General features: G+C 49.4%; 1 protein-coding gene across 2 annotated transcripts in view; it reads left to right on the top strand.

Annotated features, from left to right (window-relative positions):
• The window catches only part of MDGA1 (MAM domain containing glycosylphosphatidylinositol anchor 1), a 150,928-nt gene extending 144,808 nt beyond the window's left edge, over nucleotides 1-6,120 (top strand). Inside the window, exons 15-18 of one of the 2 annotated variants that reach the window (XM_062629652.1) lie at nucleotides 2,462-2,592; nucleotides 3,549-3,663; nucleotides 3,743-3,840; nucleotides 5,584-6,120. In XM_062629652.1, coding sequence (XP_062485636.1) covers nucleotides 2,462-2,592; nucleotides 3,549-3,663; nucleotides 3,743-3,840; nucleotides 5,584-5,646 — 407 coding nt within the window. In that variant the 3' untranslated portion in view covers nucleotides 5,647-6,120. The remainder of the gene's footprint in view (nucleotides 1-2,461; nucleotides 2,593-3,548; nucleotides 3,664-3,742; nucleotides 3,841-5,583) is intronic. The other variant, XM_062629651.1, reaches the window with a different exon arrangement.
• Nucleotides 6,121-20,174: the final 14,054 nt, after the last annotated feature.

Here is a 20,174-nt window from a genome sequence, read left to right as displayed (position 1 = left end):
ACTGTGGACACAGCTGGGATAGAAGCTTCATCCCTGTTTAGTTCCACCTCTTGGAGTCTCTGCCATGGCTTCCAGAAGCACATTCCCAGGGACAGCGTTGCTGGAAAAGGAAGGTGTTGTGGTTCTTTCCCAGCCTCAGGCAGGCTCTGTGATTTATCAGGGATTGCAGGTATGGCTATGAGATCTAACTCCCCTTCACAACTCTGATTTGCAAGACAGGGACATGCTGTTCATTTGGTTTGACCTTCAGTTTTCCTTGCGTAGACAGGGGTGGTGAGACGCTGCATGTTGTGGGTAGGTAAGGGAGCTTCTTTTCCAATTGCAAACCATTTGAAGAATGTCTGCTAATATTTGGTATTGTTCTATTAGGGAATTCAGGGCCCAAAAGGTTGAAATATTTTTCCTGATGCTCCAAGGACATGTAGCTGTCAGCCAGGATAGGCTCAGGCTTGGTCTGGGTTTAGGCCAGGCATTCACAGCCAGTGCTCTGGGGATACTAATTTGCATTCCAGATGCTTCCCTGGTTCTCTTTCTATCTCACCTTGACTTTTTTCCCAGTGCATCAAAGTTCATTTGCTGCCTGACTTGTCCCAGTGCTGCCCAGAGTGGCAGATCCTATCCGCAAGTTCCCACATGAGGGTAGAATAGGCAACAGTTAGTTTTAATGCTTATTTGCTAGCAGCTTCATAATAATTCTTCATTCACTCTCAATTCCCCATCCTCACCAGCTCTGATGTCTGTAACTAGCTTCTCTGCATTGATATTGATCAATAGGGTTATGTAGTTCCTGCATGGACCATGAGTTTGGTCAAGGGCCTCCGTGAGGACTAGGTATCCTTCTTAGACAGACTTTCCCTTGTAGGAAGCTCCTAAAGGGCAGGGCAAACCCTATAAGAAACCAACAGCTCAAAGCTGGTTTTGCTGGAGACTCCCATAGTGACTTCTCATCCTTGGCACTGTGTTCCAAGGAGGGAGATCCCACCCACTTATTTCTGTCTCCCCAGGGTTGTGCAGTGCCAGCTGGTCTCAAAAGAGAGAGAAACAAATTACTTCACTCCTTTGTCTTGGGTTGTGGTGTGCATCCCAAAATGGGTGCCACTGGGGAAGGGAATTGGGTAAATTCTCCGTGTCCCATCAGGCCTTCATCTAGTTTTCTCAGCTTGACTTGTTGCTAACACGTGTGAGTATTTCCAGGCACAACATGCCACTCTTTCATCAGTTCACTAAATTACACGCATATTTCATTCTTTTAACCTTTTATTGTAAGTCAGCCATTCAGAATCTAAACATTTCATCATCTTTATTATGCACCTCTGAACTCCCTGTGATGTATCTCTTGCTTTCTGACAGCCAGGTACTTGATGGGGATACTTCCAGGTCCCTGTCCTTTACACAGTGGTGTGCCAAGAATGAAGAATTTCAGGGGATCATGCAGAAGGGAGATTATACAGGAATCTCTTTCACTGCCTCTTCTCCTGACCCCTCACTTCTGCCTCTCAGTAGGGCATACCTGGCCAGAATGCAGCATCCCAGGTGCAGACAGACTATGGACATATAAGTAAGGGTCATTATTGCCTCTCTGCTCTCAGATGTAATATGTCTGCCTATGGAGACCAGAAACACTGATGAGTGACAGCATGACTAGAATTGTCATTGATTGATTTATTTTTTTGAATCACCAGCTGAATTGAAAAGAAAACAAAAAAAAAAAGAGAAAAAAGTGTTTTAACCCAGAGTGAATGATTAAAAATGGCTTTTCACTGAAACAAAATTAAACAAATAAAAAGCCAGCTAAGAAGATGCTGTAGGAAGACAAATTGAGATAGTTTCACTTGTGGGTGGAGGGTAGGGGGCTGTGACACTGTTTTCAAAGTGAGAACTGAAAATGCTTCGAGATTTATTTGCTTTGGTTTTGGTTTAATGGCAAACAAAACCTTTTGGGAGTTGGCTTTGCTTGAAAGAACTTGGAACTCGGTGTTGATTCAGAGGGTTGTGTCCCTCTGGAAATGGCTGGGATGCTACAGGCAGTGTGGTACAGGCAATGCCCTCCAGCACTGATTTCCTCAGGAGATTTCAAGATGTGACCAGGCAAAGACATGATATGCTCATGTAAGAGTGGAGACAGCTTCGAGCAGGTGGTTGGATGGGATGCCTCTGGAGGTCCCTTGCAGCTAACATTTCTGCCACCCCCTTTCTTGCACCACCACAGCCATGCTACAGACTGCTTCTTCCTCATCCTGTCTGCTCTGTGTTCATCTGGGTCTTTGTCCTCCCTTGGGTACCCCAGATGGATGAAGCATTGCCAGTGGCACTTGCCCATTAACCCAGGAGAAAGCTGGCTCCCTGCAGAGGTTACTGCTGGGGCTCTGCAGGCTGTTTCTGAATATACAGCTGAGCCCCACAGCTGTGCCAGCCCAGTAGGCAGGGTTGCACACACGAGTGCCTGGTTCCTCTCTTACAGGCTCCTTGAACCTGCTGGTTCGTGTGAGGAACAAGCGAGCCATCGACACCCAGGTCTGGTCACTCAGTGGGAACAGGGGGAACATGTGGCAGCAAGCACATGTGCCCATCAACCCACCCGGGCCCTTCCAGGTAAGTCAGGTCCACAGCCAAGGAGCCACCTGCTGCCTGTCCTGTCCGTGCGCCACGGGCTGTAGGAGACTTCCCAGCAGAGATCTGCCTTGTGGCACAGGGGCTGGTGGAACACTGGGAGCTCTCCACCCCCAGAGTCACTGGGGCAAGGTAAAAGCTTGGTGGATGCACATAAATCAAATCCACTTCTTGCTGAAGCCACTCAACATTGTTATGTGCAAGCATCAGTTTGGCACTATAAATTTTATGATTATTGCTGGTCTGGAAACTGCTTGTCAAAGAGCTCCTTCTGGCACCAGGTCTGTGTGACAGCTCTGTTGGTGCTGGCCTGTTGGTGTAAAGTGACTTTGAGCATTAGAAGTTTCTTCTACTATGTGCTGCAAGAGCACACCCCCGTTATCATCCTAGTTTAGGACCATAGGACACCTTGTGAATGTGGCAGTCTGTGTCTGCTCATCAAGTGCCTTATGTGTACTCAGGAAGTGGGCTGCTTCATTACTGGATGTTTTATTGCTGATGTTTTTGGCCAACGTGCTACTTTGCTGTTGTAGGGTTGTTTGTGAGAGCTGGGCCTGTGCAAGCTGCTAAGTTGTAGCACTGTGGCAAAATGCCCAGCATGCTTCTGAGTATTTTAAAATAATAATAACAATAATATAGTAACTCTTGCAAGTGCTGTTCAGTACTGGTTGGTTAGTTAGTGCAGCACCCTTAATATAGCACAGCTCTACATGCTCATTTATTACTCCACACTCAGCACACAGGGGTTGGTCCTGTAAGCAGTGGGGTCCATCTCTTCAGATCCTATGAGTACTGGAGAAACAGGAAAGAATCATAAACTCAGGGACCTGGTAAGACCTGGTCTGTGCCCTGCTCACCTCTGCAGAGCCCCACAGCACAAGAAAGGTCCTCCACAGCAGCAGCCTCACACTGGGGTCTGTCCCATGCTCTGCTTACAGATCATCTTCGAAGGTGTCCGGGGCACAAGCTATGAGGGGGACATTGCCATCGATGATGTCACTCTGAAAAAGGGGGACTGCCCAAGGAAGCCAATTGGACCGAATAAGGGTGAGAGTGTGCATGCCTCAGAGGAACCAAGTTGGTGGGAGTGCATACATGAACACATATGCTGGGGATGCACAGCTGATTTCAGAGCACATTGACATGTTGGTGGTACTCAAAAAGAACGTTGACTCCATCAGCAGAAGTCAGCAGAGGGGTGTCAGACCCTTAAACTTGTTCTTTACAGTTGTGAATTAGGAAGAGCTGAGAGGAGCAACCAGATCTTGTAGGGATTGTGCTGCCAGACACCAGCATGCTGAAATCTGCACCTGTTTGTTAGGTTGGAGGTGTCATCCCCAACCCAACACCAGCTGAAGGTTTCTGTAGTTTCTCATTTCCTGGAAACCCTAGGAATGGGAGCTTCCAAAAGGGAAAGACCTTCTGCAGGCTCTACTGGCCTTGAGTCAGTCCTTCTCCAGGAAAAAAACTGCCTTTAGGGGCCTGGAGCCAGGGAGGGCTGGACTTCTTCCCATTGCGCTCTGAGCAGGGAGACACAGCCAGGCAGGGTATTGCCCATGAAAGATGGGAGGAAGCTGCCCGAGATGTATATCACTTCCTTTCCAATCCTGACAGTGAGTATGCCATGGCTTAGACCCAGCCGGTAACCAGCACCATGCAGCCGCTTGCTCACACCCTCTTCTCCCCTCCCGAGAGGAGGAGAAGGAAAATCAGAAGAATGTAAAACCAGCAGGTTGAAATACAAACAGTTTAATAACTGAAGTACAATATAATACTACTACTACTAATGAAAAAGGCAATAACAAGGTGAGAGAATATGAAATTAAAGGGAAAAGGAAAAAAGAAACAATAAACAGCAATGATGCACAATATAATTGCGCACCACCCACTGACCGATACCCAGCCCAACCTGAGCAGCGATCAGTCCCTTCCGGGTGACTCCTCCCATTCACTACTGGGCATGACGTGCTGTGGCATGGGATACCCCTTTGGATAGTTTGGGTTGGGTGTTCTGGCTGTGCTCCCTCCTGGCTTCTCATGCCCTCCTCACTGGCAGAGCATGAGACTGAAAAATCCTTGATCAGGGTAAGTGCTACTTAGCAACAACTTAGCAACAACTAAAACATCAGTGTGTTATCAGCATCGTTTTTAGACTAGAGCTAAATCAATCACAGCACTGCACCAGCGACTAGGAAGAAAATTAGCTGTATCTCATCCCAAAATCAGTGCAGATGCTTAAACTAAATCCCACCTACCCCTTTCCAGTCCATCCACATCATCCTCGTGCAGGCATTGCAGAACCAGAGATAATCCCACCCTCACTGAGGTGCACCATAGGTTGAAGCCACAGCAAGGTGCATAGCAGTATCTAGGCATTAGTCCTTAGGCAGAAATCACTGGTGTGCCTCATGCCTTGGTCCTGCCTATGCCCTCAATAACATGCCTCAGGTGGGCAGGACACCAGGTGTTCAGAGCATGAAAACCAGAGCCAGACAGGCACTTCTGAGCAAAGTTCAATTTGCTCTATTTATTTTTGAAAGAGAAGAGCCTTGTGGAAGAATTTTTATCGACTTTCTTGACTCCAAAGATGAAGGGAAAAACAAAGCATCAAAAAAGTCGGAAGTTTGAAATTTCAGGTTCAGGTAAAGATCTGTTTCAGCCTAGGATGGCCACGCTGTAAGCAAAACACAAGCAGAACCTTTTGTTTGACTCAAGTTGAATCTTCTGGAAAAGAAAGGAGGATTAGATTGCAAAAGTAACTAGGACTCAACCTTTTCTCCCAAACTGGAAGAGAAATAATTTTGGGAAGCCTTGAGAATGTCCAGGGAAGGCTGGAAAGATCTTTCAATATATCTGGGAGGTACTCTGTGGTTCAGGGTGGGAGGAGAGGCAGACACTGCTCCGTGCTGACTTGTTTGATGAGCTTTGGATCTGTCCCATCACTAATTCTTTTTCTCTCTTCTCGACTGGCAGCGGTTGCTCTTCCAGGAAGCGGTGTCCCAGCCCTGCACAGCCCTTGTCTTTGTGGCCCATTGACTTTCTTCCTTTATGTGCTGCTCAGATGATGGCAAGAGAGCGCTCCTGTCTTCAGACCAAGACATTCCTGCTCCTTTCCTACTCAGCCACCTCTGCTCCTCTTCCTCCCCTCCTCACTGGCACACCAAAGTGTCCATATGTTACCAAAGACTTGACAGGCATGACCGTGCGAAGGGATCTGGGTCAGAACTGGAGCACTCCTTGAGAAAGTCATAATGTCTAGAACAAAATATAGAAATAAAGACAAATGTTTTTTAAAAGCACGTGCGCGAGAGTGAGAGAGAAGAAACAAAAATACACAGAAAAGAAGGAAAGACAAAAAATAGGAATGAAGAAATGTGAAGAGCAAATGAAGGAGGAAAACAAACACCCCCATGTTTCCTTGGGAATGTCGGACAGGGCTTCCTCAGGGAAGTGGGAACTTGTTTTAAACAAACAAACAAAAATATATTAAAGCACAAATTTCTACCAGAACAGTTACCTTCTTTACTGCAGAGCCCACAGCTTAGTGGATGATACACCGCAGCACTCCCCTTGTCTCCCCATGCTTTCCCACTGGCTTGGGCTGCCCCACTGCCGGCCTTGACGGTAGGGCAGCAGCCGCCCCTCGTGCTGGTGGCCAGAGCATCTTGCCTTGCACCGCATGTGCTTCCGTGTCGCCATCCATCCTCATCTACCAGGCTCTCATTTGTTTAATTGCCCCCTGTGTGGTTTGCTTTGGCCTTTCCCCACCGCTCCGTGCTTCTCACCCACCAACCTGAAGAAGATGGAGCAGGAAGGGACTCATCACACGGACCATGCTGAGTGGTGGAGAAGTTCCGGCTGGATCCGGCTGCAGCGCTGGCCTCTGAGTGTCTCTTACTCCCTCTCAGCACTCTTGCTGGGTGGAGAAACTATGAGAGCAGATCTGAGCTGCAGACAGAAATGTGTCTCTGTTGGGCTGAGGGATGGGGCAGCGTGGGGTGGGAAGGGGAAAGCATTCCACATTGGCTTCCCCTTGTGAATGTTGGGATGACAGTCGCCTCAGCCCTAAACCCAGAACTGCTTCTCTGCCTGTCTTTTGTTACCTATTTATTTTGGTCTTTTATTCCATCACTTAACTTACCCCATCTCAAGCGTTTTGAATTATGGGAAGAGTCAGGCACTTAAACCTTCAGCCAGACAGCAGGTCCTGTGCCCATGTCGCAGCCCCATGGCCATCAGTGCAGGCAGCTCCAATACTGCCCTCTCACCTTCTGCGGCCTTTTTGCACACACAGTGCATTAGCTGCAGGGTGGGCAGAGTGTGGCAACAGCATTGCTGCTCAGGGAAAAGGTGGCTGGATTTTGTCAGCACATGCAGCCTTGCAGGCACTCAGCTTCCACTGCCAAAGCAGTGGGTAGAGGAGCTGAAAGCTGGAGGCAGGAAGCTTGACCCAAAAGAGAGGCTTCTGCTGAACTGAGAAACAGTGGAGGGATGAGGGAAAATCATTTTTTCCCTGTTGGCATCATGAAAGGTTAAAGCTGGTGTCTCTCTCTGCTGCAGACTTGCAGCAGGTCCGGCCTGACCTCCTCAGGTCCAGATGAACCCCACAGGAGAAGGGACTGCCCTGCACGGGCCAAGTGAGAGCTGTGATAGCCTTGTTGCAACTGGGAGCAGCTCTGGGCACGAATTGCCTCCATGCACAGGGCAGAGTTAGCCCCACAGGACTGTGAATTGGGGTTTACTAGCCACTCTGGCAGTTCAGTAAGTGGGGCTCTTCCCCCTAAAGGACAGCCCATCCAAACTCCATACCTGGGGAACCACAGATAGAGGATGAGCTAGCTCTTTCACTCACCAGAGCCCCCAGTACCCATGGCTCCTTACCCATTTCTGATTAATATATTAGCTTCTCTGAGCCAACTGTGTCTAAAATCACCTGAATGTATTAGCTGTCCCCTGCATTGCTCAGCTTCAAGCAACAGCTGTTGCCCCGTTTCTTCTTCTGATGGGGGAGGAAAGCTCGTATTTAATTCCCAAGAGATCCAGTTTGAAGTCTTGAAACCCATCACTCTCCAGCTCCTGGAAGGGCATTCATGTGCACTAATGCTCCCCAGACATCACTGAAGAGAGAAAGGGCATCAGCTCTGAGGGAAAAGAGGACCTTCACAGGAGGCCTCACAAGACTGTAAGAGGGGGTGATACAGGTCTCCCTTGCTCCTATTGCTTTTCTTCACTTCTAAGGAGGAGGACTGTGTCTTTTTTGTCTCCACCCTCCCCCTCCAGAACCCAGACCTCAATCACACTGCATATTTGACCAGGAGACCTGTAGCTGTGTCCCAGGGCCAGGCAGCATTGTGGGATGCTGTGAGTGTCAGCAGCAATTCTGCTTCTTGCTGCCTGTCTGTTGCCATTTTCATGGGCAGCCAGTGCCACCATCATCTTTTAGCTGAGTTCTTTCAGTTCTGTTCTTTTCTACATGTTTGTTATAGGCCAGAAATCATCACCCCACTCCTGAAAAGAGTCTGCTTTCATTCCTAGGAGAAATGGTGCTTTCCGTGAGACCTTGGATGCTTCATGATAGCTCGTGATCTGTCAGTGGCAAAACATTTGTGCTATGTTGCTGATTCTAGGGCAGAAGGTGGAGACAGGAACATTTCCCCATCAGTAAGAGGTAATCCAGGGCAACCATTCCACCTTCTAGGCTCTGAGGCAGAGACCCTTGTGGCTTTGCTTCTACTGGCTGCTTAGCCAGGGTTGTATAAGCATGTTTTGTTGACGTTTAGGGGGCAGCAGAGAGACTGTGGGGCTGGGGAGGTGCAGCCTGAAGGTTCAGGATCACAGACAAAACATTATCTGTGAGGCAAGCATCAGCCAAGGGGCACCACATTTTCAGAAAGGGACACCTGCAGGGAGGGTGTCCGTGCCCTGCTGCCAGCTCCTGCAAGGAAGGATGTAAGTGCCTCACTAAGCCAACCCATGGCACAGGGGCAGTTGGGTCCAGGGCAGATGAGAACAAGCAGATGGCCCCAGCCAGAGGTGAAGCCTTTTCCTGCTGTAATGCATGGGCCCATCAGCTTCAGTAAAGTCTCAGGGAGCCCCTTCCTGCTTAGACCTCTACTCCTTTATCTCTGGCTAGAAAGCAGCTGGTGGTAAGTTTGGGGGGAAGTCATTAACCCAAGTGCCTCAGCTTCTCAGAAGTGCTGAGGACAAAAGGAAGGACCTCATTTCCCTGGCAGATGTGCTAAGAGAGCGTAGCAGAGGAAAGAGGCACTTGAGCAGCAAGGATGAGAAGTTGTGCAATGATGGGGGAGAGACAGTGTCCCTCCTCTCTGAGGACAGTCGTATTTGTGGTTTACTACCCCATGCTTGATGGGGCAATTCTCCTTGCAGTGGTAATGAATCCCAGGTGAGATATAAAGCCATGCTCCTTACCCCTTGTAATTAAAGATCCCCTCACACTTTTCACAATGTTCTGGCTAAATTATGATCCTTGAACTTAATTACATACTGTCTTCTTAAATATCTGTTGCAGTCCCAACATTATATTTCTCTTCCTGATGTTTTATGTTGTTCTGTGCCTGTCAAATTGCTGCTTTATTCCACCCCAGAAGTGGCTGCATTTCAGTGATGGTGGAGATTATTCCTGTACATAGTATGAAAGTCACTGCAGAAGAAAAGTGCAATATAAATTTAAGAGACTGCTTTTATTTACAAGGAGACTTCTGCTTGGTAGTTGTAGAAATACATTAGGAAGAATGCTCTGTGGGTGTTAGCCAATATATACTCATTTTCTTTCTTTTTTTTTTTCAGGGTATAAACCAGAAAATATGTGAGTGTGCAGGCTCCTGGGTATAAGTTGTAGATATTAGAAGTAGTGAATGCTACTGTGTAGTTACAAGTTGGGCTTACAAAGAAACTTCCATTTGAAAGCTCTTTTTGTAGTTCATTGTATTCTGAAATACATACTTTTTTAATTATAATTTTCCACAGTTCAATGCAAGTCCAAATAACAGGTCGTCAGCAGGACTTTAATCCATGGCTTTTAACCATGTGAACATCAATTCCTCCCCTTTGCTCTGAAAAGCAGCTCCTGCATGGTACCAGTAATAGACTGCTTTTCTTCCACATAGATCAGCCGCTGGAAAGCAACGGAGCTAATATGTTTCATTTGATCTGGAGTTAAGTAATTTGGAACGCCCGAGTGCAACTCTTCCCAGCCGTCCGGGAGTGAAAAAGTATTTCGACTGTATGAAAAACCTCACGTAGTGCACAAACGGCTTGGAAATTCCTAAAGTTAAGTGTTGAGATTAGCATGCATGCAGAGCTGCCCCAGCAGAGCTGCCTGAAAAGCAGCTGTGGCAGCAGTGATATGGAGACCTTCTTCTGGGAAGTAGCTTTCTTCTGGAAAGATATAGAGTGGTAGTCAGGGAAAAGAAAGGGGGGAGAGTCAGATGTTTAGGCTGGTAAATTTCTTGCAGAAATAATTTATAGATGTACGAATGAGTGTAGTAAATATGATACAAATTGTATTTTATTCCCTATTGCTATTCGAAGTATGGAAATTTAATTTCTATATGAAATCCTGTGGGTGCATTATTCAGAATGACATGGAAATGCTTTAATATCAAAGGGAGAGCAGTGTCTGCATTTCTCCTCCTCAGCCCACCCCTATCACTCTGTGTCAGGAAAAGCACATTGCTTTTGGGTTGGTGCCTTGTGCTTCTCAGCCTGGGAGGGACAGTCACTGGGAGCAGCAAGCAGCACTGGTGGGAGAAGCATCCCTCCATCATGCCATCACTTCCCACAGCCCTGTCTCCAGTGTGAAGAAGTCCTGTGCAAGGCCCTGCGGGAGCAAACACTGCTCCCCCCTTAGCTCTCAGGCTGAGGCAGGGAGTTCCACCTGCAGGAAAAGCCAGGGAGTCCTTCACTCTGCCATGAAGGACCCCACCTGCCCCAGGCAGTGGCAAAGGAATGAAGCAACTTTCCCTCCTAGATGGGTTAAATGGTGTCACCTCACTAAAAGACACAAACTTTTTCCTTAAAGCAGAGAGTTCAGGGAGTTGCTGCTTCAGAGTGCTGCTGTTTCAGTCCCCTTTGTCTGTGGGAGCCCTGCGTATATCCATCTTTCCCTGGAAATGCTACAGCACCCCTTTGCCTTCCGGGTGCCTTTGGACCACCTTGTAACAGCATGGAGGGACACATCACTGTGGGCTCTGTGCTTTGAGCTGGGTGCAGTGGGACACAGTAGCACAGTAACACCCAGCTCTCGCACCCGGGGGGCAGGATCCTGGTTTTAGTGAGGATGAGAAATTGCATTCTATCTCCTATGCAAAAGAGAAGCCATTTCACACTCTGGGCTTTGGCAGAGACCAGCCTTGGTCCCTCTCTCTTTTTCCATTGAACTGCTCTGACACTTTGTCTTTTCCAGGATGCCCCCAGTGCAGGCGCAACCCTGCTTGTAGAGACAACAGGCATACAGCAGCAGGACCCTGTGCAGGCTGCAGGAGAAGCCAGGTGTTGCCACCACTGATAACTGCTCATCCTGCTAAGCCTGGGAAGGTATTTAATGCAGACAAAAGGCATTTGCAGAAAAGTAAGTGCTGGAGAGCTCTGGAAATTGCCTTTTAACTGGACCCAATTTACACTCCATGTTAATAACTGGCAGCTGGTGGTTTCCAGCAGGGAGCTGAGTAGCCCCAGTACACTCAGCATCCCAAATAACAGATGTGTTATATGGTTTTCAGTGCTCCCCTTTGGAGTAAGACACATACTAGTTTGCCTTATTGCCATCACCTAGCCCACCACAGGGGGTTTCTGGGGTCTTCCATTGGCTACTGACAGCCTGGTATGGTCACATCAAACCAGATGCCCACTTGTGCCCTGGAGGCCTTAAATATCCTCAGGAGTATCGCAGGACAGCCCAGAGACACCTTCATCCCACCTGCTTTTTGAGAGAGGAAGGGGATGCATCTGGCAGGGAACTGTCCAGGACACCTCTTGCCCATGGAAGGGCAGTGCCACTCTGCTTAATTTTGGCTGAGGTTTGTGCCTGACACCTCAACTCTATGTTCGGCATAAGGTACATGCTCAGTTGCTTTGCCATCAAGCTTCCATCCTCAAAAGGGGAGAGGGCCAGAAACCAACAGCAGGTTAGCCAGGCTGAGCCCAAACTACCTAAAACTGAGTGCAGCCCCATTTCCCTCCTGCATTGCAGCCTCGGTGGGCAGGGACCAACTGGTTTTCCTTTGGTGACTGTGACATACGCTGTGGCACTGAGATGAAACTGCCCCGGGTGTTGTTTGCACTGTGTAGGTCCAGCCCTGGGAAGGTGTTTATCTTAACAGCTTGTAAAGGGATCAGAAAACTAAGGTGGCTGTGTGTGTTACAGTTGCCAACAATGCAGCAGGGAGGAGACAGCACTTGAAAGCACCTTTTGGAGGCATCTCCAACCAGTCCACACATTTGCCTTTTCCCACTGTCCACACTCCAAGCTGGAACACCCTCCGAGGTGGGGGATTTGGTGTATCTTGTCTCACTGAGTCTTGCTCCCCAGAGCCAGCTATGGCTATAAATAAAGAGAGCATAAGGAGCCGGGAGAGGCTGTAGCAGCATGGTCAGCTCAGGCAGCACCTGAGTTGTGGTGAGAGGAGATTGATTTCATTTTCTCTTTGAAATTCCACAAGCATTGACTGGGGGCAGTATTTAGGAATTTCCTATAGACAGCAGCATCCACCATGCTGGTATTTACAGAATGGGAGCAAAGGAGCTTTCCTGTGAATTTATTTGGTTGTTTCCTGGAGGCCTTCATATGTAACATCCTGGGACAAAAAGACTCCCTCAGAGTTTGCTGGAGGAGACCTTTTCCTCTCATCAAATCTTGATGTTTGTCCTTCTGTGCTGTCTATCCCCAGCTTCTTGGTGCATTGATGTAACCGGTAGCATTAGCACTGGGTAGAGTTGCTTAGTGTCAGTGCTTTCAAATTAGATGAGCTTGGCCAGTTTTCCCAGTTCATGGGATCTTCTAGATTTACTGTCTCACCCCAGAGGGCTCCAGAGCATGCATTCATCTCTCAGGACATACCCAAAAGCTGTGGCTGCTACAGATACGTGGCTGTGCTTTGTGGTTTTGGTCACAGCCCTTGCCTGACAGCATGGAGGCAATCTCTAATGTCTAGATGAGATGGAAAATCTGGTGTCAGTATGGTTTTGCTTAGGTTTTTCCCCCTGGCAGAACCATCCTGCCTGTACTGCAGTGCACATAGTGGAGGAAGGGGACCATCACCCAAGATCTACCTGTCTCATGGGGAAACCGCTCTGGCACCTCCTGCCTTTGACCAGAAGTGAGAGTCAGTGTTTCCCAGACTCTTCCTCACTCCATCCCCCAGCTCTGTACTTAACCTCACCAAGTGTTTAACTTCCAGACTGGAGAGATCAGCAGCAGACTTCATCCCTGGATCCCATAGAAGAGGATCACACCAAAATCCCATCCTCAGCTTGTGAGGGGCAGGGAGAACCAGCTCAGGCCCAGTGGTGAGCCACTTCAGTGGGATCCAGTGCCAGTGGGACTACATCACCCTCATGCTTCTCCAGGTCACCAAGGCCAGTAGAAAGTACACATTGACCTGACAGAAGTATTTAGAAACACTCCCCCAAAAGAGCTACATACAGACTTTGTGTATTTGGGGATACTGTGGAGAATGGGGGGGGGGGGGGGGGGGGGGGGCGTCTTCTAGTGTCTCTTGTTTCATTTTCCACCTGTATCCTGGGTGGGGACCCTGGCAGAAAGACCCATTCCCTACCATATCCTCATCCCCGCTCCACATCTCATAGGGTGCTATCACCATCATCAAGCAGAGCTGGGACCCTCTCGCCATCACACCACCAAGCTGTCCACAACGTTAAAAGCACAAAACGCAAACAAAGGGACTGAAGTGAACCTTTTAAACAGGGTGAGATGTTTTATAAGCATTGCCTCATCCACCCCACCCCACTCCCCACCCCTGACGCACCCGTCATGTACCCTGTAGACTCTCAGCGTGGATTGTTTCATTCAAATAAAGCTGCAGTACTCCAGTGGGTGAGCCTGTGTGTCCCTCTGTGTTGGGTCGGGGTGACAAGGTGCAGCCGGCAGCTTGTGCTCACAGTGGCTGGGGCAGGGAGGAGCTCGTTTTGCTGCCTAACGCTGGGGTACATGCCAGTGTTGGAGCCTTGGGTATTCCCAAAATGTCTGGCTAAGTCCCTGAGGAAGGCTTCTCGTTTTTGCTCAAACCTCACCAGAGGGGCTGCACATAGGATATGGCACATGAGGGTTTGGGGCATCTAGTGCTGGGGGGAGCCTTGTGAAGGGAGCAGAGGGTGGGTGGCATAGAGCCCTGCCCTGAATGTGCCCTTACCCAGCACTACTATCGCCTTTCCCAAACCTCTCCTTACCACCCCAGCTATTGAACTTGCTGGCTCCTGCTGCCATTAAGCAAAGCTGGTCCTCTTCTGTCTCTTGATCTTGACCTCTTCCTCAAGATTAGGGCAGCAGCTCCAAAACTAGCAGGTATGAAACAAGCCAGCAGCTGTTTGGTGTCAGGTCCCTTTGTCCTAGTACTCCCCTCCACCCTGGGGTCTGCAGCATTGGTTGAGCTACTCCACAGACCCATCAGGGAATAGGCAATGCCCCCTTGGCCCCTGTGACGCCTAAGATGTTCTTGGGTGAAGGTGTCTTCTCTGTGCCGTGAAATCTGCAGGGCTCCTTAGCTAAAGCCTAAGTAAAAATTGCCTCATCCCAGCACTGTGGTTAGAGCAACACTTAAGAGAAGTGATGTGAGAGACAAAAACAATTTCATGTTTACATGCCACATGCTGCCACTGTTGGCTGAAGCTCCACAAAACATTCAACAGCACCCAGGTACCTGCTCTGACTGTGGCCCAGTAGGTCACACAAGCCACAGCCATAGCTCCCACTTTGGCTGGTGTCAATAATGCTGAGTCAGTGGCAACTCGGGCTGCCTGGAGAAAGTTTAGGATAGGGCTCAAAGCAATGCAGAAGGGTCCTCTAAGTCAATCCAGCGTTTCTGCCTCTTATGCCTCCCTCGCAGCGAGCAGTTGTGAAACCCACTGGCAAAGTTGATAGCTGATTCTACACATCTATGAAAGTAACCATGCCTAGTAAACACTTCCTTTATTCTTTCTTATAATGAAAAAGAAGTGCTCCAGGTGGGAGTCTGGAGGAAGACAGATACTGGAATTACTGTGGAGATTCAGGTCTTAAAAATGGAAAGTATTAAACAAATACATATATATGTATATACATACATATACGCATATATCTGCATGCACATGGTGTTCATCTCTGTCACTACTGCACAGGTTCAGCTCACCCCTGTCATGCACATGTTGAAACGCAGAGTCCCAGCTCTGCCATGACTTCTCCTCAGGGCCCCACTCCATCAGCACACAAGCGGGAACAACTCTGAGCCTGGGCAGGAAAGCAGGCTTCGTTCTTGCACAGGCTGGGGGTAAATGAGGCACAGAGAGCACACAGAGAAGGATTAAACATGTAAAGTTAATAAGTATCATCCAGAGGGTTGGAGTCTGCTCCAGCCACTGATTTTTTTGTCCTGTTACTCTGTGCTTTTGTCATTAATTGTTAATTCCACCTGATCTAGATGTCCCAACACTAGGGTCTGCTTTGCACTCCCATCTTTCAACGTGTTGTCAGCTATAACATTATACATACTCCAAATGCAGGGCACCACCATTGAGCATTACGTCTGATAAACCATACTTTACTCTTAAGTTTGTGTCCATGCTTTACACCCCATCTGCAGTCGTTCTCACAACTTGCAAATACCTTCCTGAACTTTATGTTGCAATTCTTGCCTGAAGGAGAAGAGGATGTGCCAGGAGATTAGGAAATAGACTGAGGTCCAGGCTGCCCCTGGAAGGTGCTCTGTACTGTTGATTGTATGGCAGCTACAGCTCAGCCCCTCCTGCCTGCACTGCAGGCAGCAGTATCATCTCTAAAGGGAGAAACGATGCCACTTTGTTAAAGCTGGATCGCTGGGAATGCCCACCAAAAAGGCCACTAGGGAGCAAATCGTTTTTGTCTTTGGCTCGGTGAGTTGATGCTGTGCAATAAATAAAGCCTGGAGCCAGACAGTGAGTGATGAAGATCGAAAGGAGTATTGACTGCATGCTCAAGTGAGTACAGCCCTTCACTTGAAACCTGCAGGAACACTACTTGTACAGTCATTAAGGAGAGGACCGTAATGCGGATGCACGAGGATGCTTCATTGCACTTCTGCAGGCTCCAGGCTGGCTGAGCGTGGGAGGGCTGGCTTTGCACCATCACACATGACTTCTTGGTAGGTTCATGAGCCCGTGCAGGGCTGCCCTGGTACCTGGTGCTTAGCAGAGGCTATTTCCCACTGCACTGACACATGAACCCAACTGTTACAGAGTCTCTTCCCCTCCCTGGGATGGCAGCAGGGGAAATGCTGCAGAGGGGATCCAGCAGCATCTTGCAGAAAAGGGTGAGCAGCACAGCTGGGTAAAGATGTGGCTGAGAAGGCACTCATGGCACTGGGAAGGGTGGAAAGCCACAGAGCACCAAGCTGGGATGGTAGGGAGCAGGTCTGGGAGAACAGCTCTGCTTATCAAGGGGGTGTATAGGAGCCACTTGTGTGGTTCCCTGCCAGGTATCTGGGGATGGATATGAGGGTCAAGGATGGAGGAAGGAGATGCAGCTCTGATCTGTGCAAGGCAGCAAGGCAGTAGGTGTGTGAGAGCAGGGAAGACAAGGCTGAGGGCACATAGGTGCACTAGGTGTGCTACACACAATGCATGGGATTGTGCACATGTCGGGGGGGCTATACGAGTGGCAGATCATTTCAGCACATCCTTTGGATCCCCTTTTCCTCATTTCTCTTCCCCTTCAAGTTCAGGGACCCTGTCTGGCCATGAGTCAGTTTCCCAGAGAGGAAGAGAATACTCATTATGAGCCAAAACTGCAGAAAATGCAACAATCTGGATTTTAAACATTCTGACCCTGTTATTTTTACAAGACCAGAGAAAAAAAAAATAAATGGTGCTGACTAGAGAGGAAGATTTATTGCTTGTACAACAAGGCCAGGATTTATAAGCAGAACAAAGTGACCTAAAAAGCAGAGAAGATTTAGAGATAGAGGCTGTAACTACAGCCCACTGCAGCAGCATCCATGTGCCAGCCCATATGAGCCCCAGAGCAGAGCTAGGTCATGAGTCTGGCTGGGAAAGCATTGTCCACCAGCTTGGTGTGCAGGAGAAGGGGAAGATGTGTTGGATCAGATTATGCTTAGGTATCTGTTGATGGAGGGGCACCTACCTCCAGCTGCCTTCCCCCACACATGCTGTCACACTCTTCCATCATGTGGTCCCTTATGCCCCATCACACATCCCCCCCCATGAGGGCTCTGACTATCCATGCCTCCCTCCCTTAGCCCTTTTCTACCAGCAATAGCCCTGTGCTGATGCCAGCTACAGCCCTGCTCCTGGCTTTTTGCTCCCATTGGATCTCTGATCTCTGGAAAACCGCCTCCCTCCATGACCTGCCACCAGCACTGTCCCACCTTGCATGGGACAACCAGCTTGACTCCCTTCAGCTTCTCACAACTGAGTCTTGATCCTCTTTGCTGCCCTAGGGACTCTTGATTGGAGATGACAGTCTGGAACCCTGGGCTCGCTGCCCTGTCCCCTGCTGCAGCAAGGGCACAGGGTGCTGAAGCCCTCCGCACCAGCTCCACTACCTCATCATCCACAAGTGTAAGGCAAGATCACTGCCTGCTCCCACACCTCGGGTCTGGCACAGAGCTGGTACTCCTCCCTGCATGGAGAGGGAACGGGGATTAATTAACTAATGTCTTTACATCGCCTTGAGAAGCGACAGGCCCAGAGCTGTCAGTACTTGAACTGTGCCTAAAGCTTGCTCCAGCTGCACCTGATGCTCTGAGTGAGAGCCAGAGCCGAGCCAGAGCCAGGCAGCTGTCCTGAGCCCAGCAGTGCCTCTCCCAGGTGCACTGACTGCACAGCTTGGAGTGACTGTTCACCTCTCCTCGACCTAGATGTTTCCAAGAGACCCAGAATCAAAACAGAAAGGGATGAAGGCTCATAAGATGATGCAGGAGGCTTGAACAGCTGCAAATGGGCAAGGATCTCCCTGTTATACCCTCCAGATATTCAAGCATCACATCTACAGCATAGCATAGAGATACCAGAGCTGACTACAAACGGCAGTGTTTGGGCACTAGACAGCAGAGAAGCCAGCAGCACTGTGTGGTCTGCCCAAGGTGAAGGGCTTCAGCTCACCTGGCTTTGCACAGCCTCACTCCCAGCTACCTCAAACAGCTCCATCTTTCACTGCAGGCGGTGCTACAGATTGGGTTTCCCCCTCATCAAAAAATGCCTCCTGCTTTTGACAGTGAAATCATTGTCATCCCCAATCCTGGCCATTCCCTGCCCCAGACATGGGCTCCTCCTTCTGAAACACCCTCCTCCTCCTCCAGTGATTCAGTTCCTCACCCCGACCCTGTCCCTGCCTCTTGATCTTGCCCTGCACCCCTTGCCAATGCTGTTTCACCCCCATTCCCCATGTGTTTCTCTTAATCAGGAACAACTTGGAATTCATTCCTGGGCCTTCAGGAAATCAGGGAACCTGAAATCATTTGGTCCCTTCTTCTGAGAAAACTGACAGCATCACCATAAAAATGAAAAATTCTTAAAATAACGCGATGTGGAGAAGCCATGTGCCTCCCATGCCCAGCGCTTCTCGCTCCTGGCAGTCCTGGCTGCATGCACCCGCCTCATCAGACTTCCCCATGACTGTCTCCATGATTTATGGTCTTAATAACTGAGCCTGAATCCTGCTGCCCCCCCTCCCCGGGGCTCATAACCAACTGCCATTCAACCTCATTGCGCAGTGTTTTCTGGTGCAGTCCACAGCGCCTCTTCAGAACAGCCCTGTCCCTTACTCCTCTCTACTGGAGGAGACACCTTTCCTGGAGGAAACCTCTGGACAACCCTGCCCCTTCCATTGTCATAGGACGCCTTCTGTTACCTTTTGATGGAAGTCACCATCAGCACCCTGCAGCAGCAGGGGTAAGGGGTGCTTTTCCATGTGGATATACCTGTTCCTCCTCTGCAGCATACTGTCAAAACACCAGCTCCCCCCACAGCCATAAATGCCTCCCCACACATGTTCCCACTAGAGGAGAAGGTACAGAAGAAGCAGGTGGTCCCTTTCAGGCTTCTTTCAGGTAGTTGGAGAGTGACAAGGCACCCCTGAGCCTTCTGTTCCCCAGAATAACCCCCCCCCCCCATTCCCTCGGCCTTTCCTCATCACACTTGTGCTCCAGACCCTTCACCAGCTTCATTGCCCTTCTCTGGACTCACTCCAGCACCTCAGTGTCTCTCTTGCAGTGAGGGGCCCAGACCTGAGCACAGGATTCGAGGTGCAGCCTCACCAGTGTTGAGTACAGGGGGATGATCACTGCCCTGGCCCTGTTGACCAGACTATTTCTGATACAGGCCATGATACCATTGGCCTTCTTGGCTACCTGAGCACAAGCTGCTCATGTTCAGCTCCATCGAGCAGCACCCCCAGATTCTTTTCCACCAGGCAGCTTTCCAGCCACTCTTCCCCAAGCCTGTAGCGTTGCATGGGGTTGCTGTAGCTCAAATACAGGACCTGGCACTTTGCCTTGTTGAACCTCATACCACTGTCCACAGCCTGTCCAGATCCCTCTGCAGAGCCTTCCTATCCTCCAGCAGCTCAACACTCCCACCCAACTTGGTGTCATCTACAAACTTACCGAGGGTGCACTCGATCCTCTCATCCAGATCACCGGTAAAGGCATCAAACAGAGCTGGCCCCAACGCTGAGCCCTGGGGAACACCACTTGTGACCGGCCGCCAGCTGGGTTTAACTCCACTCACCACCTCCCTTTGGCTTTGCCATCCAGCCAGTATTTTACCCAGTGAACACTGCACCCATGCAAGCTATGAGCAGACAGGTTCTCCAGGAGAACTCTGTGGGAAACAGTGCCAAAGGCTTTACTAAAGTCTAGGTAGACAACATCCACAGCCTTTCCCTCACCCACTGAGTCATCTTGTCATAGAAGATCAGATTAGTCAAGCAGGACCTGCCTTTCTTAAACCCATGCTGACTCGGCCATGTCGCAGCTCTGTTTTTCTATTATCCTTCGGGCTCCAGGGCATGGAGGCCCTGCTGACTTATGGTCTCTGGCAAACTAAGAACCTACTCTCCTGTTTGCTCTCCAGAGGACATCACTCAGAAGCAGCTAAAAGGAGGTGAAAGACCCCAATTAGTCTCCAAAGAGTCTACTTGTGGTTTTGAGAGCTGCTCCGAGGTCTCCTGGCTCTTTGGAGGCAAGGCTAACCTCTTGCACTGACTGACAGCAAGGGAGAGGCTCAATGGAGTTCCCCCATCTCTGATCCAAGCTGCATTCCTGCCTGTGCCTGAAACACCACACTTCAGCAGCTGGTGCCCCTCCTGCCCTCCCTTCTGCAGATTAATGACTCTC

Source organism: Pezoporus occidentalis, unplaced genomic scaffold (assembly GCF_034315485.1).
Source record: "Pezoporus occidentalis ecotype Australia unplaced genomic scaffold, CSIRO_AGI_Poc_V1 ctg34, whole genome shotgun sequence".
NCBI classification, from domain to species: domain Eukaryota; kingdom Metazoa; phylum Chordata; class Aves; order Psittaciformes; family Psittacidae; genus Pezoporus; species Pezoporus occidentalis.
This window is presented reverse-complemented; position numbering and strand designations above follow the sequence as displayed.